Source organism: Larimichthys crocea, chromosome V (assembly GCF_000972845.2).
Source record: "Larimichthys crocea isolate SSNF chromosome V, L_crocea_2.0, whole genome shotgun sequence".
Classification (NCBI taxonomy): Eukaryota; Metazoa; Chordata; class Actinopteri; family Sciaenidae; genus Larimichthys; species Larimichthys crocea.
In genome coordinates, this window is record NC_040015.1 from 5,376,392 (window position 1) to 5,390,199 (window position 13,808).

The window sequence follows — 13,808 nt, forward strand, 5'->3', positions numbered from 1 at the left end:
TCTTTTGTGGAGCTGTTATGATGTCCATCTTTAAAGTTGATGTTTACTACCAACATCATTTTCATACACATACAGTTTGTTTTGAAGTGGGACACCTGGTTTGATTTTTAGAACTGCTTCATGCCCTTTACCACTTGCAGTCACTTACCTCATCCGTTTACTCTGACTGTCGGGCACTGTCCACACTGGCTGGACCTCGTTACTCAAATGCTTTAACTTCAGTCAGAGTGAATGAGTCTCTGGTTTCTGAAAGTTCAGGAGGGAAAGAGATCAAAGATGTGCCCCGTGTTCAGATTGATCACTTGTTGGTGTTAATTAGTACTAAAATATATTAAATATCTAGATTGTATTTTTAAGCCATGCTGTCCAGCTTTATTGGACATAACACACATGCATGTGGTGTGGGCCTTGATGGGTTTTACCAGTTTACCATTCAGACCCTGTTGATACAGATGAGCTACACAGAAACGGTGAAGAACTAAATGTGCAGTCATATTGTTTTATTTTTTTATATTTTATTATGGAAAGTATTTCTTGACTTATTATAATAATTATCATCATTATTATTATTATTATTATTATTATTATTATTATTATTATAAAAAAGATATCAAAACTTTATTCTTTCTCTCACAGGTCCTCCGCAAATTCCGGGCTCATGAAACCAACCTGCTGATCGCCACCAGCATCGTGGAGGAAGGGGTGGATATTCCAAAGTGTAACCTGGTAGTGCGCTTTGACCTGCCCACAGAGTACAGGTCCTACGTCCAGTCCAAAGGCAGAGCCCGGGCACCCGTCTCCAACTACATCATGCTGGCTGACAGTGAGAGGACCAAAGCCTTCGAGGAAGATCTCACTACCTACAAGGCCATAGAGAAGGTAACCTCTCCTCTGTGTCACTGCATTCTTTGGATGCTCATATGAAGACTGTCTCATATGATCAGTAGAAATGCAGGATGATGTTGTGATGATGATCTCATTCTACTTCTGAGCAGATCTTAAGGAACAAGTGCTCCAAGTCAGTGGAGCTGAGTGAGTTTGAAGTGGAGCAGGTGCTGGATGATGACAACATCCTCCCACCCTACGTGCTTCGATCTGAGGATGGAGGTCCAAGAGTCACCATCAACACAGCCATCGGACACATTAACAGGTAGAGTATGACTCTGCATAGTCTTTAAATTCTGAGATCCTCAAGAAAATCACATGAACAAACATGAATCAGTTTCACAATAAAAAGTCCCAGCGTTGCTGTGTTTTTGCTCTGGTGCTCAGGTACTGTGCTCGGCTGCCCAGTGACCCGTTCACCCACTTAGCACCAAAGTGTAAAAGTGCAGAGACGCAGGACGGACGCTTCCAGTCCACGCTCTACTTACCCATCAACTCCCCTCTGCGAGTTCCTGTGAAGGTGAGGAAGAACGTTTACAGGATGTTGTCAATGGTTACACAGTGAATGTTCTTCATTTTCACTATAAGACTGTGCATCATATTCTATAAGGTCATCATATGTCTGCACTACTTCAGTTTATTCTGTGTTCAAGATATGAATATTATATATCACAGCATGGCCTAAAAATGTCAAGATATTTAGAGACACTGTCATTTTTTCAAGCCTGCCTTCTTGGATTTAGTGAGAATGAATTCCATTCCAGCTTGTCCAGGTTCATTCATCTTGTTGGTGTGTCACTGTGTTTACAGGGTCCCATAATGAACTGTACCAGACTGGCAGAGAAAGCAGTGGCACTAGTATGCTGTGAGAAACTCCACAAAATAGGTAAAAGATGAAGAAGATGACAACTTTTCACTGTAGAGCTTCTCTCTGTGTCTGCTTCAGCTGGCTTATTTTGCTTCCCAGGTGAGCTGGACGATCACCTGATGCCGGTGGGGAAGGAGACGGTGAAGTACGAGGAGGAGTTAGACCTTCACGATGAAGAGGAGACCAGTGTACCTGGCCGGCCCGGTTCCACCAAGAGGAGGCAGTGCTACCCGAAAGCCGTAAATGTTGTTCATTACTTCTACAGTTCACTGATTTTTATATGAAATGTGTGTATTGTTATGAAGGAAAGTTTATTCATTAAGACAAGTTTAGAGATAAATTTGCTAGTTGTTGCATCGTAATGTTCAGTAATGCCACAATGAATCCTCATATTTGTATCGTCCTTCTGCCAGCAGTAGTCATTTTCAGATTATCATCATAATAATGGCTTTATTACATTATTGGCATGTAATTACATTATTGGCATGGTATTACATTATTGGCTTTATTACATTATTGGCATTGTATTACATTATTGGCATTGTATTACATTATTGGCATTGTATTACATTATTGGCTTTATTACATTATCGGCATGTAATTACATTATCGGCATGGTATTACATTATTGGCATGGTATTACATTATTGGCTTTATTACATTATTGGCTTTATTACATTATTGGCATGGTATTACATTATTGGCATGGTATTACATTATTGGCTTTATTACATTATTGGCTTGGTATTACATTATTGGCATGGTATTACATTATTGGCATGGTATTACATTATCGGCATGGTATTACATTATCGGCATTGTATTACATTATCGGCATTGTATTACATTATTGGCTTTATTACATTATCGGCATGGTATTACATTATCGGCATGGTATTACATTATCGGCATGGTATTACATTATTGGCTTTATCACATTCAAAATGGCCAAAATTATTACGTTTTCAGCAGGTATTGCATTATTGGACGTTATTACATTATTGGTTGCTACACACCTCAACACATTTTCACACACGACAGACAGACAGGCAGGCCTGCATCAGCTCCAGATACCAGATCTGTTTCTAAGTATTTGATTGGTGGATTGCTGTTGAATAGGGATGTAACGATGCATCGTGACACGATTAAAATCGGTACAAATGCGTGACGACTCGCATCGGTTGACAGAAAAAATGAATCGCGATTCTTGGCGAATGCGAGAGAAGTAGGATATGTTCTTTTTCGTTTTTAAAAAAATTAGAAATAGGTTACGTTGTGGCTGCAGCGTCTGCCTTTCTGTGTCTCACACACACACACACGCACGCACGCGCGCGCGCGCGCGCAGTAGTGGTAATCAGCGTCAGGCCTGACTGTACCGTAAATGATCCCATATCAAAGACCCTCCAGGAATTCACGATGTTGCAATTTGCAACTTCAACGCAACTTCAGTGAATCCCCGAGGTGGTGCGCCGCGACCGGCTCTGCGTTTACAGCGCCCGGACCTCGCCGTTTCCCGGGGCCGTGGACTCTCATTAAAGGGTTAATGAGCTATCATCTTAATTGTTTTTATTTTCAGTTAGCTCATACTTCAAGCTGAAAGGTAATGGTCAGATCAGCTGCTTGCTGGCAGCCCTAATAAGAACACAAACTGTTTGAGAGTTTCTGTAAAGAGAGATTTTTTTCCTACAAATAAAAAGATAATTTTATTTGGTCAGAATTTGTCTGTAGCTCATTTTGATTTAAAAAAATCGTGAAAAATCGTATCGTGAACAAAAAATCGTGACTCGAATCGAGTCGTGAGTTGAGTGTATCGTTACATCCCTACTGTTGAATGTTTGCATATATATTTATCTTTCATAGCACCCTGAAATAATAAAAATATGAAATTCATATAATGCAGTAGGTCTGTCTACAGTTTTTTGTTTAAATGTTATTTCAGTTTTTCTCTTGTGCAGTGTAGTGAATGTTCTCTCCCTCTTTGTGTCCTTTCTAGATACCAGAGTGTCTGCGAGACAGTTACGCTGTGCCGGAGCAGACTTACTACCTATATGTGATCGGGATGGTGCTCACCACCCCTCTCCCAGATGAACTCAACTTCCGCAGGAGGAAGCTCTACCCACCGGAGGACACCACCAGGTGCTTCGGCATCCTGACTGCCAAACCCATACCTCGAGTATGTCGCCTAAGTTTAAAAAAAAAAAAAAAAAAAAAAAAAAGGAACAATGTTATTTTGTTATTCACATATCAAACGAAAAGAAACCTCCAGCTCTGTTTTCTTATCACTGGTTATGGATGATTTCCTTCCTTGCAGATCCCCCATTTCCCGGTGTACACTCGTTCAGGTGAGGTGACCATCTCCATCGAGCTGCAGAAATCTGGCTTCGCGCTCACTGCAGCGCAGCTGGACCTCATCACCCGCCTACACCAGTACATCTTCTCCCACATCCTCCGCCTGGAGAAACCTGCCCTGGAGTTCAAGCCCACACTGGCTGACTCGGCTTACTGTGTTCTACCTCTGAATGTTGGTGAGTAGAGTCACTCTGGTGGATTACTTTCCCAGACCTGTGGAGATGCTCATTGGTTTCCTTCCATTTCTCTCTCTCTGGCTCGCTCAGTCGGGGACTCGAACACACTAGACATGGACTTTAAGTTCATGGAAGACATTGAGAAGTCTGAGGCCCGTACTGGCATTCCTACCACTCAGTACACCAAGCAGAACCCCTTCACCTTCAAGCTTGAGGACTACCAGGATGCTGTCATCATTCCAAGGTACCACACGAACTTCTTGAGTCATAATGTAACAATAGTTTGGCTGTGTAGGAATGCGTTTTCATGTATGAAAAACAAACCGGGTTGAGCTCCACACTGACAGGACTTCTCTCCCAGGTATCGCAACTTTGACCAGCCTCACCGCTTCTATGTCGCCGATGTGTATACAGACCTGACGCCGCTCAGTAAGTTTCCTTCACCAGAGTACGAGACGTTTGCAGAGTACTACAAAACCAAGTACAACCTGGACCTGTCCAACCTGAACCAGCCGCTGCTGGACGTAGACCACACCTCCTCCAGGTCAGCGGCAGCACAATCGTGGCAGTTAAATATGGAGCATTGCTCCATACATGAAGAAAGTTGCATAAATGTTTCTTTGTGACTTTTTGCTCTCAGACTGAACCTGTTAACCCCTCGACACCTGAACCAGAAGGGCAAAGCCCTGCCGCTGAGCAGCGCAGAGAAGAGGAAAGCTAAGTGGGAGAGTCTGCAGAACAAACAGGTAGCTTCACTGGTCACACTGACGGTAGCTCAGCGCTGGAAATCAGCTACATCACCCTTTACACATTCTAGTACCACAGTGGCACTCGTCTAACACTTGCTGTTTGTCAGATCTTGGTCCCAGAGCTTTGTGCCATCCACCCCATCCCTGCCTCCCTGTGGAGGAAAGCAGTGTGTCTGCCCAGCATCCTCTACCGCCTCCACTGCCTCCTGACCGCTGAGGAGCTCAGAGCCCAGACTGCCAGTGAAGCTGGAGTGGGAGCCCAGACTCTCCCTCCTGATTTTAGGTCCATGTTCCACACACTACACAACATGCAAGCTCAGTGTTTTAAAGGAAATGAGCCACTTTCAGTCATTCACTGAATCAGGACTCTCTTTACAGAATGGAACGATGGCTATGCACCCATTACTGTAATACTGTTGTCCCGCCCCTCTTTCCTCTGTGCTCCAATAGGAGTTGAGCAAGCCATGTGTTTCCCTTTCCTGTACTTAGACGAGCTAGCACGAAGCATCTTGGGAAAAGAGAAAGTTGACCGAGGTTCCACCAGCTACAGCTTGCTCAACTCTTATTGGAGCACAGGATGAAAAGAGATGGGAATTAGGAAGGTTGGGTTGCGCTTATGTCATTGGGTAACTCATGCGTCTACTCCCACAGTGTTATGAGTGGTGTTGTGAGATTTATTTGCCAGTCACATGTGCTGCATATTAGTCAAACACTGTCAGTGGAAAGTTTGTAGCACACTCAAAAGGATTTCCAAACCCAGTGTGATGGCAGAGCCCTGTTCTGCAGGAGTTCTGTTGCTACCTGGTTAGAGCTGAGCTTTTATTGGTTGAGTGTGCCAGTTCAGCAGCTTCACCACAGTCTGAACCACTGCTGCACTGGAAATGTTAGATGCGTGCTCCATTTGAAATAGTCTCCCAGTTTCCCAGCATTCTAATGTGTAGATGTGTGTTTGTGTGTGACAGGTATCCAAACCTGGACTTTGGCTGGAAGAGATCTATCGACAGCAAAACGTTCATCTCCTGTTCTGAGTCCTGCAGCGAGGATGGTGAGGGTCACTGTAAGCACCAAGAAACTGTAACCCCCGACTCCAGTCCCGTAACACATCCCAGTCGTAATGACTCTCCCCTGCCTGAGCAGGGCCCCCTCACAGCCTTTGAGCCTGGAGTAGACGCCTGCACGAGGAACCTAATCAATGGCACTGCCCTAGTCGCTGACTGTGACGACGACGGCCACCAAGATGAGCACCTTTACCAACATGACAATTGCCAACGCTCCAAGCCCAGCTCCACTGGGCTGCAGAGCCCTGAATCAATACAAACCACTACCTCAGTTCCTGTGCAGCCCTCTCACAGCTTGAAGAAGCCCAGCTCCAGTCCTCCACAGCCTAGTGATGAATGTACACCAGGGAGGACCTCAGACCACACAAATAAAGCTACCTCAGTCTGCAGCCGGGCAACCACGGGTCCCAACGCTCCTACAGCACCTTGTCTTGACCTTGTCGCTGTCCCACAGCACAGAACCCAGGCAGGAGACTCCCCCAAAAGCATGGGGCCCAACCCGGGCCTCATCCTACAGGCCTTGACCCTATCCAATGCCAGCGACGGCTTCAACCTGGAGCGGCTGGAGATGCTGGGAGACTCTTTCCTCAAGCATGCCATCACCACATACCTGTTCTGTACCTATCCTGACGCTCACGAGGGACGACTCAGCTATATGCGCAGCAAGAAGGTGAGATGGGTTGTGATTTATTAAAAGGACAATGGAGCATCATGTCAGAGCTTTTTGACTCTTTAATGAAGAAGCTACAGTTATGTGACAGTTACTTTCTACAAGTTGCTCGTAAGTGTTACCTTCTGTTATCTGCTTTGCTGTCGTTGCACAGCAGCACAGAAATCAGGGGAAGGGGAAGAGGTTAAATCAGATTTTCTAAGGCTCCAGTGTGTTGCTGATGACGGTGTGTACAGGCCTCCACTCATCCTCTTTGGTCTGCCCATGCCCAGGTGAGCAACTGTAACCTGTACCGTCTGGGGAAGAAGAAGGGGCTCCCTAGCAGGATGGTGGTGTCCATCTTTGACCCCCCTGTTAACTGGCTGCCTCCTGGCTACGTGGTCAACCAGGACAAGAGCAGCACAGACAAACTGGATTCAGAGGAGGTCAGTGGACCTGACTGCTCTCTCACTTAATGTGAAATGTAAAATATTGTGTGTGTGTGTGTGTGTAATAAGTATTGTCTGTCCTCAGTTTTTAGTGTTATGAAGTAGGCAGGCCACTAGAGGGCAGACTTCCACCTGGTCTACAAGGGTTTGGTTTAGTCCTCAAGTCTCTAGCTGTGCAACTCTACTCCTGCAGATAATGTGATGACACATGTCATATGAGCTCGTCATTCCCAAGCACACAAAAACAGACAACTTATGACAGTGATGCTTTATATCTTTCATTTGTTATAATATTATATAATAATCATTATTATTTAATCAGACCACTACCTACACACTCCAATTAATGTCACCGTCATGAATGAGTGTTGACAAACAGTGACCGACTGCTGGATCAGGAGGATTGTTCCTGTCATTGAATTATTCAGACATTCTGTTTACAATCCAACACTGCAAAGCAGGAAACCCTCAGATCGGAGCAGTAGACGGTCTGAACGAGTGTCTCGCACATTAAATACATGGATTTTGCTCTGTGATGCTGCATGCACAGGCTGTAAACTTTTAGAGACCCAAATCTGTTCTTGAAAGGACTGAAGCACAAAACTCCCTTTAACAGTAACACTCATTTCAGCTACAGCCCTCTTTGCTGCCGTGTGATTGAGTCTTGGGCAGACAGCACAGCCGATCATGAGAGAGCTCTGTAATAAACCTTTTGTTGTTTCTGACGGAGATAATGTGATGTTTCACACAGATGATGAATAAGAGCTTTAAAGCATGAATCTTCCTGGGCTGTTCAGGAGTGAATATCACATTTCTCATGAAATCACCTATGCATCAGTGTTGATGGTAATTAAGAGATACGACAAGCACACTCCTCCAACCCACGGTGCTGATATTCAGTACCACTCTGCTATAAGCACAGACAAATCAACTAATCCATAATTAGGGCTGCCACAAACAATTATTTTGATAGTCGACTAATCGGATCATGCGTAAATTCACTGTCCCAGAAGGGGGCTGGTGTGCGGGCACAGTAAACCTCGCGGACGGAGCCGTGAGCCACCTTCGCCCCCGAGCCTTTCCAAGCCGTCCCAGAGCCGGTTGCGGTGCACCGCGCGGAGGAAATGCGCCCGGCGGGGGCCAGCCAGCACTGGGGAGAGGTCCCACGAGGGGATCCTCCCGCACAGTGTGGCCATCCCTGACCCCGCCGAATTGAATCCCCCGGGCAGACTGCGCAGAAGTTAGGAAAAATCGCAGTGATTGGTTAAAATTGCAACACCGCCCTGAATTCACGGGGATTCACTGAAGTTGCAAATCGCAACATCGTGAAATTCCGGAGGGTCTGTGTTATGGTATCATTTACAGTACAGTCAGGCCTGACGCCGATTACCACTACTGTGTGTGTGTGTGTGTGTGTGTGTGTGTGTGTGTGTGTGTGTGTGTGTGAGTGACAGAAAGGCAGACACGGCAGTGGAAGCTGCAGCCGCAGTTTCGAGAGAAAAGCAAAGTTAAAAAAAAAAAACGATGCGTCGACTACTAAATTAGTTGTGGACGATTTTGTTCGTCGACATAATCGTTACTAATCGACTAATCGTGGCAGCGCTTTCCATAATAATACACTGGGTGGAGTGTTGCAGTCGTCTCAGCTCAGAGACACACAGAGCAGGCACAGACAAAATGTTTTGTAGGTTCTGGATGATTTGCAATGTTTGTCTACAAACAATTAAGTATGTGTTCACAGCTTTTGTAATATAGCTTTATTATTAGAACCACAACTAAAGGCTGACTTTCCTCTGAGTCAGGAGTTGGGTTTGGCACTCGTCCTCACACACACACCGCACAGGCCTGTTTAAACTTGTAATCTCCTCATTTTTACAACGTGCTCGACAACTTCCTCTTCTTCTGCCCATCATCCAGGCCAAGGAGGAGCTTCTGGCCAACGGGCAGTCTGGAAACGAGTTCGATGAGGACGATGAGGAGGGTGAGGAGGTGGATGAGGACAGTGAGCTGATGCTGAAGGATGAGCCAAAGGATGAAGTCAACATGGAGGACGATCTGGAGTACTACAAAGAGCACATCAAGTTCATTGACAACATGTTGTTGGGATCTGGTGCGTTCGGTAAGAAGATCTCCCTGAGCGGCTTCCCTCCCCCTCTCGCCCCGGGATCTGCTCCCTCTCCCGCCATGGAGTCTTCGTACGACTGGAAAGCCCCCAAGAAACCCCTTCATCCCACCGCGGCCCACTACCCCTCGGAGCCGGCGCCCAGCGGGCCCTCTGCGGAGGAGTTTGACTACAGCTCGTGGGATGCTATGTGCTACCTGGATCCCAGCAAGGCCGGAGAGGAGGACGACTTCGTGGTGGGTTTTTGGAATCCATCGGAGGAGAACTGTGGCGCCGAGCTCGGCAAGCAGTCCATATCCTACGACCTGCACACGGAGCAGTGCATCGCCGACAAGAGCATCGCTGACTGTGTCGAAGCTCTGCTGGGCTGCTACCTGACCAGCTGTGGGGAGAGAGCTGCCCAGATGTTCCTCTGCTCACTGGGCCTCAAGGTGAGCTAGGAGAACCTCCCACACGGGTCTGTGTCAGTACTGCACCGTTCAGCTCAGACAACACGTGACAACATTAGATATGAAAGAGTCACGAATGTTCCAGCCTCTTTTTACATGCACAGTGTGTGCTGTGTGAGCTGAGCCATGACTGTACATCATCAATACTGTGATTATTGCCATTTTCCGAGGGAAGCAGCACCCCTCTCCTGCCTCACCTAGTCTAATCTAACGTTAAGTAAAGAGCAGACAAGATGGCCCAGATGACACTCTTTTTGTTAACACGGCCTCCTCCTCCTGTTTTGTGGAGCTTATGTTGGCTACTACAGACAAAGTATCTTTGAATGAATCTCTGTAGTTCTGAGTTCAGTGTCACTCTCTGCTTTGCTGTTGTTACTCTCTCACTATACACGACATCATGTATCATGTTGACCAGTCAGTGCATAGAACGTTTCAAGGTTGAGTTATTTGTGTCATCATGTGATTGAATCATTCTATCAGAAGGTGTTCAAAGACATGCTGCAGTCAGTTTAGACTGGACCAGTCAGCAGGGGCGCAGATAGTGGGTGTGTCAGGTGTGTCATGACACACCCACTTTTGAATGACCGTAGATCCGTCCCACCCACTTTTATGTAGCTTAACGTTTTTTTGTTTTTTGTTTGTTTTTTTTAAACTTTGTCTTCTTCAAATCTTCTGATTCAAGCATCACGAGGAAACCAAAATATGAATTAACATAATATTTGGTTTACTGAGCTTCGTCCCCCCCCAGTTTCTCAAACCTATCTGCGCGCCTGCCAGTCAGGGAACAGCTCACTGATTTCAAACTGTCGGAATCATTTCATCAGTGACTGTTTGAAAACAGACAGACTAGTGAGTGATACATTTGTGTTTGACATCTTTGGGTAGGTGCTGAGGTCTGAGATCATATCTTGGAACCACCCTTAGGGCCAGATCAGCTCAGAGAGCACTGTAAATGTTGATGCCTGCAGGAACCAGACCGTGTAAGTGGTGTTGTTTGACCCCAGGTGTTGCCGTTGGAGAGAGGCTTCTTGACGGGGACGGTGGTGCAGAGCCGGCAGACCACAGCCATCGACCTGTGCTACGGCTGGCTGAAGATCCCACCCCGATGCATGCTGGACCATCCAGACGCCCAGCGAACTCTCAACCACCTCATCTCCGGCTTCGAGAACTTTGAAAGAAAGATCAACTACACCTTTGAGAACAAGGCTTACCTCCTGCAAGCCTTCACCCACGCTTCCTACCATTACAACACCATCACTGGTCAGTTTCACCTCACTGCAGCTGCACACTTTTAGCATTGTTTACTGCGAAGGTCAGACTATTTAATGTGATTCACAGTTCATGGACGTAATACTACAGTATAAAGTATCCTCTAATGAGAAAGTCTGGAATAATCAAACATTCTGAGTCAGATGAAATGCAGTATGACGTCTCTGACCCTTCCTTTGTCCTTCTTCCAAACCTTGAACTCATCCCAGCTCCGGTGCATTATTGTCTGTCCAATTTAATGTTACTGACATTTAAAGATGAAATCCATGCGGCAGAATAAGCTGTAAACACAACACACACATGCATAATTGTCACTGTTCACACATTGTGCAGTATCAAGAGAGAGCTGACAGCACCAGCTTGCTATTTGGGGACGTACAGATCAATCAGCTGTTGTTTTTATTGGCTGATAGTCAAAAATCTGTGTTTACTGGATGCGTCGCCACAGAAGAGGTCAGGAGGTCAAGTCGACAAAAACATATTGGTCTTGTAACGTGTCGTGTAGATGTTTGGATGTTTTTTAGCCTCTCATGCCTGCAGTTGTTGATAACTTGTGGCTCCTCAGTTTTTTCTCTGGAAACAGCTGCCTGCTGCTGCTGACAGCCGAGCTAAAGGAGCTAAAACACAGAGTGGAGTGGAGGGACCTTTGGCTTCGTCTCTGGTTGTTAGTAACATTTCTGTTGTTGGTGTATTTCTCTTCAGATTGTTACCAGCGGCTGGAGTTCCTTGGTGATGCAATTCTAGACTACCTCATAACAAAGCACCTTTATGAAGACCCGCGGCAGCACTCTCCTGGCGTGCTGACCGACCTGCGCTCAGCCCTCGTCAACAACACCATCTTTGCCTCTCTGGCCGTCAAGTATGACTACCACAAGTACTTCAAGGCCATCTCACCCGAACTTTTCCACGTCATCGACGACTTTGTGCAGTTTCAGTTGGAGAAGAATGAGATGCAAGGCATGGACTCCGAGGTGAGCACCGCTTCTCTCCCAGAAACACAGCTAGCATCAGGACTGAACAACAAAGTCCTGGAAGAAGAAACCTAATCTCTGCTGTTGTAGCTTTTTTCCCTCTAAAATAATAGTCGGCATTCAAAAAGATCTGCCCAAATAACAAGGCTGTCAGCTTCTATGAATCTGTTTCATATTCCAGTGATTTCAGCACTGAAGAGAAAATGCAGTTGGCTTTAATTTGCCTGGAAATGGCTATCTTGGCACCAGATCTGCTCTCTTCTGCTGGAGAGGTACTTCTATGCCTTGGGACAGCAGGCATACATACACAAGCATGCAGCTGAAAGGAATCAGGAATTGTGCCGCAGTAATATGGTACCACTCCACTGCTCACCATTCATCAAATAAGAGCAACAGGAACACGATGAAGCTGTTAATGTTAATGTTTTAAACGGCTCCATGTAGTGTCAGTCTGTAAACAGTGAGGGGTGTTTCATGTCTGTATGCTCACATGTGATGTGTTTGGAAACCTTTTGTTTGTGGATAACTGTTTAAAGAGTCACTCAGACTCGCTTTGTGTCACCACCAGACAGTAGTGCCTGCTCACAAGTGTTCATTTTTAATGTGTTTGTGTAGACGACTGAGGACAGAAATATTTGATCAATCTACTGGCGTTGGTGTTGTTACTGTTTTGGGTTATCACAGTGAATTTAATACCTGATATGTCATTACATAGTTGCAAAAATGGCAAAAATCTAATAATTCAGGAATTTGACAAATACTACTCACTAATTAGCAACAATGCCCTCAGTGAATAGGACATTTAAGTGGTATAGTAAACCTGACCTTGTCATAGACTCACACTGGAATGAGCTGATACTAAAATGAAGTGACTTCACTGGGACTGTCCTGATCTGACCAAAAAACAGAATGTGAAACTCAAATACAAAAAAGTTGCGAGCAGTGATGAGCGGCCTGTGCAACTCGCACAGGTCAGGATGTGCCATGGCCTAACCCGACAACAGAGTCCTGATGTGAATTAGTGACAGCTGATGGTACATTTATTAACAGCACAGTCAGTTCTTGTATTTTTCCTGTCCAGGTGTCAGAACTCAGAGTCTCTCACCAATGCATCAAAGTCATTTTTCACACACTGAGAACTCAAAAGAAGTCAAACAGAAATGTATACAGAGTATTTGTGCTGTCCTCAATCAATGTTTTTCTTACACATATTGAGCTATTGGAATGTGCTTTAAATGAGTGTGTGTGTGTGATGGCATCAGCTGACAGCTTTGTATGTTTTTTTGTTACCAGCTGCGACGCTCTGAAGAAGATGAGGAGAAGGAGGAGGACATCGAGGTCCCGAAGGCCATGGGAGACATCTTTGAGTCACTGGCCGGTGCGATCTACATGGACAGCAGGATGTCATTGGAGGCGGTGTGGCAGGTGTATTATCCAATGATGAGGCCACTTATAGGTGAGGACACGTTTCTTTATCTGAGCTCTGATTGTTGAGCACTCCATGTCGGGAACGTTGTGTTGAATGTTCTCCTCACTGCTTACAGAAAAATTCTCTGCCAATGTGCCACGCTCTCCTGTCAGGGAGCTGCTCGAGATGGAACCAGAAACTGCCAAGTTCAGGTACGACACAAAGCCAGAGCAAGACATCTGATGTCAGTACACTTTAAATGCAAATGCTGTAACAATTTCTCAAGTTCAATAAAAGAAGTTAGTTCTCAAATAAACAGGCGTCATTAAAAACACATGTAATACTGTAATTACAGGTTAACATTATATAAACAAGATCTGTTTTAATTGGCCGAAAACCAGCAAGT

The 13,808-nt window shown here is 45.5% G+C and overlaps 1 protein-coding gene across 5 annotated transcripts in view; it reads left to right on the forward strand.

Moving 5' to 3' along the window:
* Positions 1 to 13,808, forward strand: part of dicer1 (dicer 1, ribonuclease type III) — a 30,277-nt gene that overhangs the window by 9,812 nt on the left and 6,657 nt on the right. For 4 of the 5 annotated variants that reach the window (XM_027278718.1, XM_019265177.2, XM_027278720.1 and 1 more), the window contains 18 exons: positions 637 to 879; positions 996 to 1,150; positions 1,273 to 1,405; positions 1,696 to 1,771; positions 1,853 to 1,998; positions 3,747 to 3,926; positions 4,065 to 4,278; positions 4,369 to 4,522; positions 4,640 to 4,822; positions 4,919 to 5,024; positions 5,135 to 5,310; positions 5,990 to 6,755; positions 7,028 to 7,180; positions 9,101 to 9,736; positions 10,759 to 11,014; positions 11,726 to 11,994; positions 13,288 to 13,450; positions 13,539 to 13,614. In XM_027278718.1, the coding sequence (XP_027134519.1) occupies positions 637 to 879; positions 996 to 1,150; positions 1,273 to 1,405; positions 1,696 to 1,771; positions 1,853 to 1,998; positions 3,747 to 3,926; positions 4,065 to 4,278; positions 4,369 to 4,522; positions 4,640 to 4,822; positions 4,919 to 5,024; positions 5,135 to 5,310; positions 5,990 to 6,755; positions 7,028 to 7,180; positions 9,101 to 9,736; positions 10,759 to 11,014; positions 11,726 to 11,994; positions 13,288 to 13,450; positions 13,539 to 13,614 (4,085 nt within the window). The remainder of the gene's footprint in view (positions 1 to 636; positions 880 to 995; positions 1,151 to 1,272; positions 1,406 to 1,695; positions 1,772 to 1,852; positions 1,999 to 3,746; positions 3,927 to 4,064; positions 4,279 to 4,368; positions 4,523 to 4,639; positions 4,823 to 4,918; positions 5,025 to 5,134; positions 5,311 to 5,989; positions 6,756 to 7,027; positions 7,181 to 9,100; positions 9,737 to 10,758; positions 11,015 to 11,725; positions 11,995 to 13,287; positions 13,451 to 13,538; positions 13,615 to 13,808) is intronic. The other variant, XM_019265178.2, reaches the window with a different exon arrangement.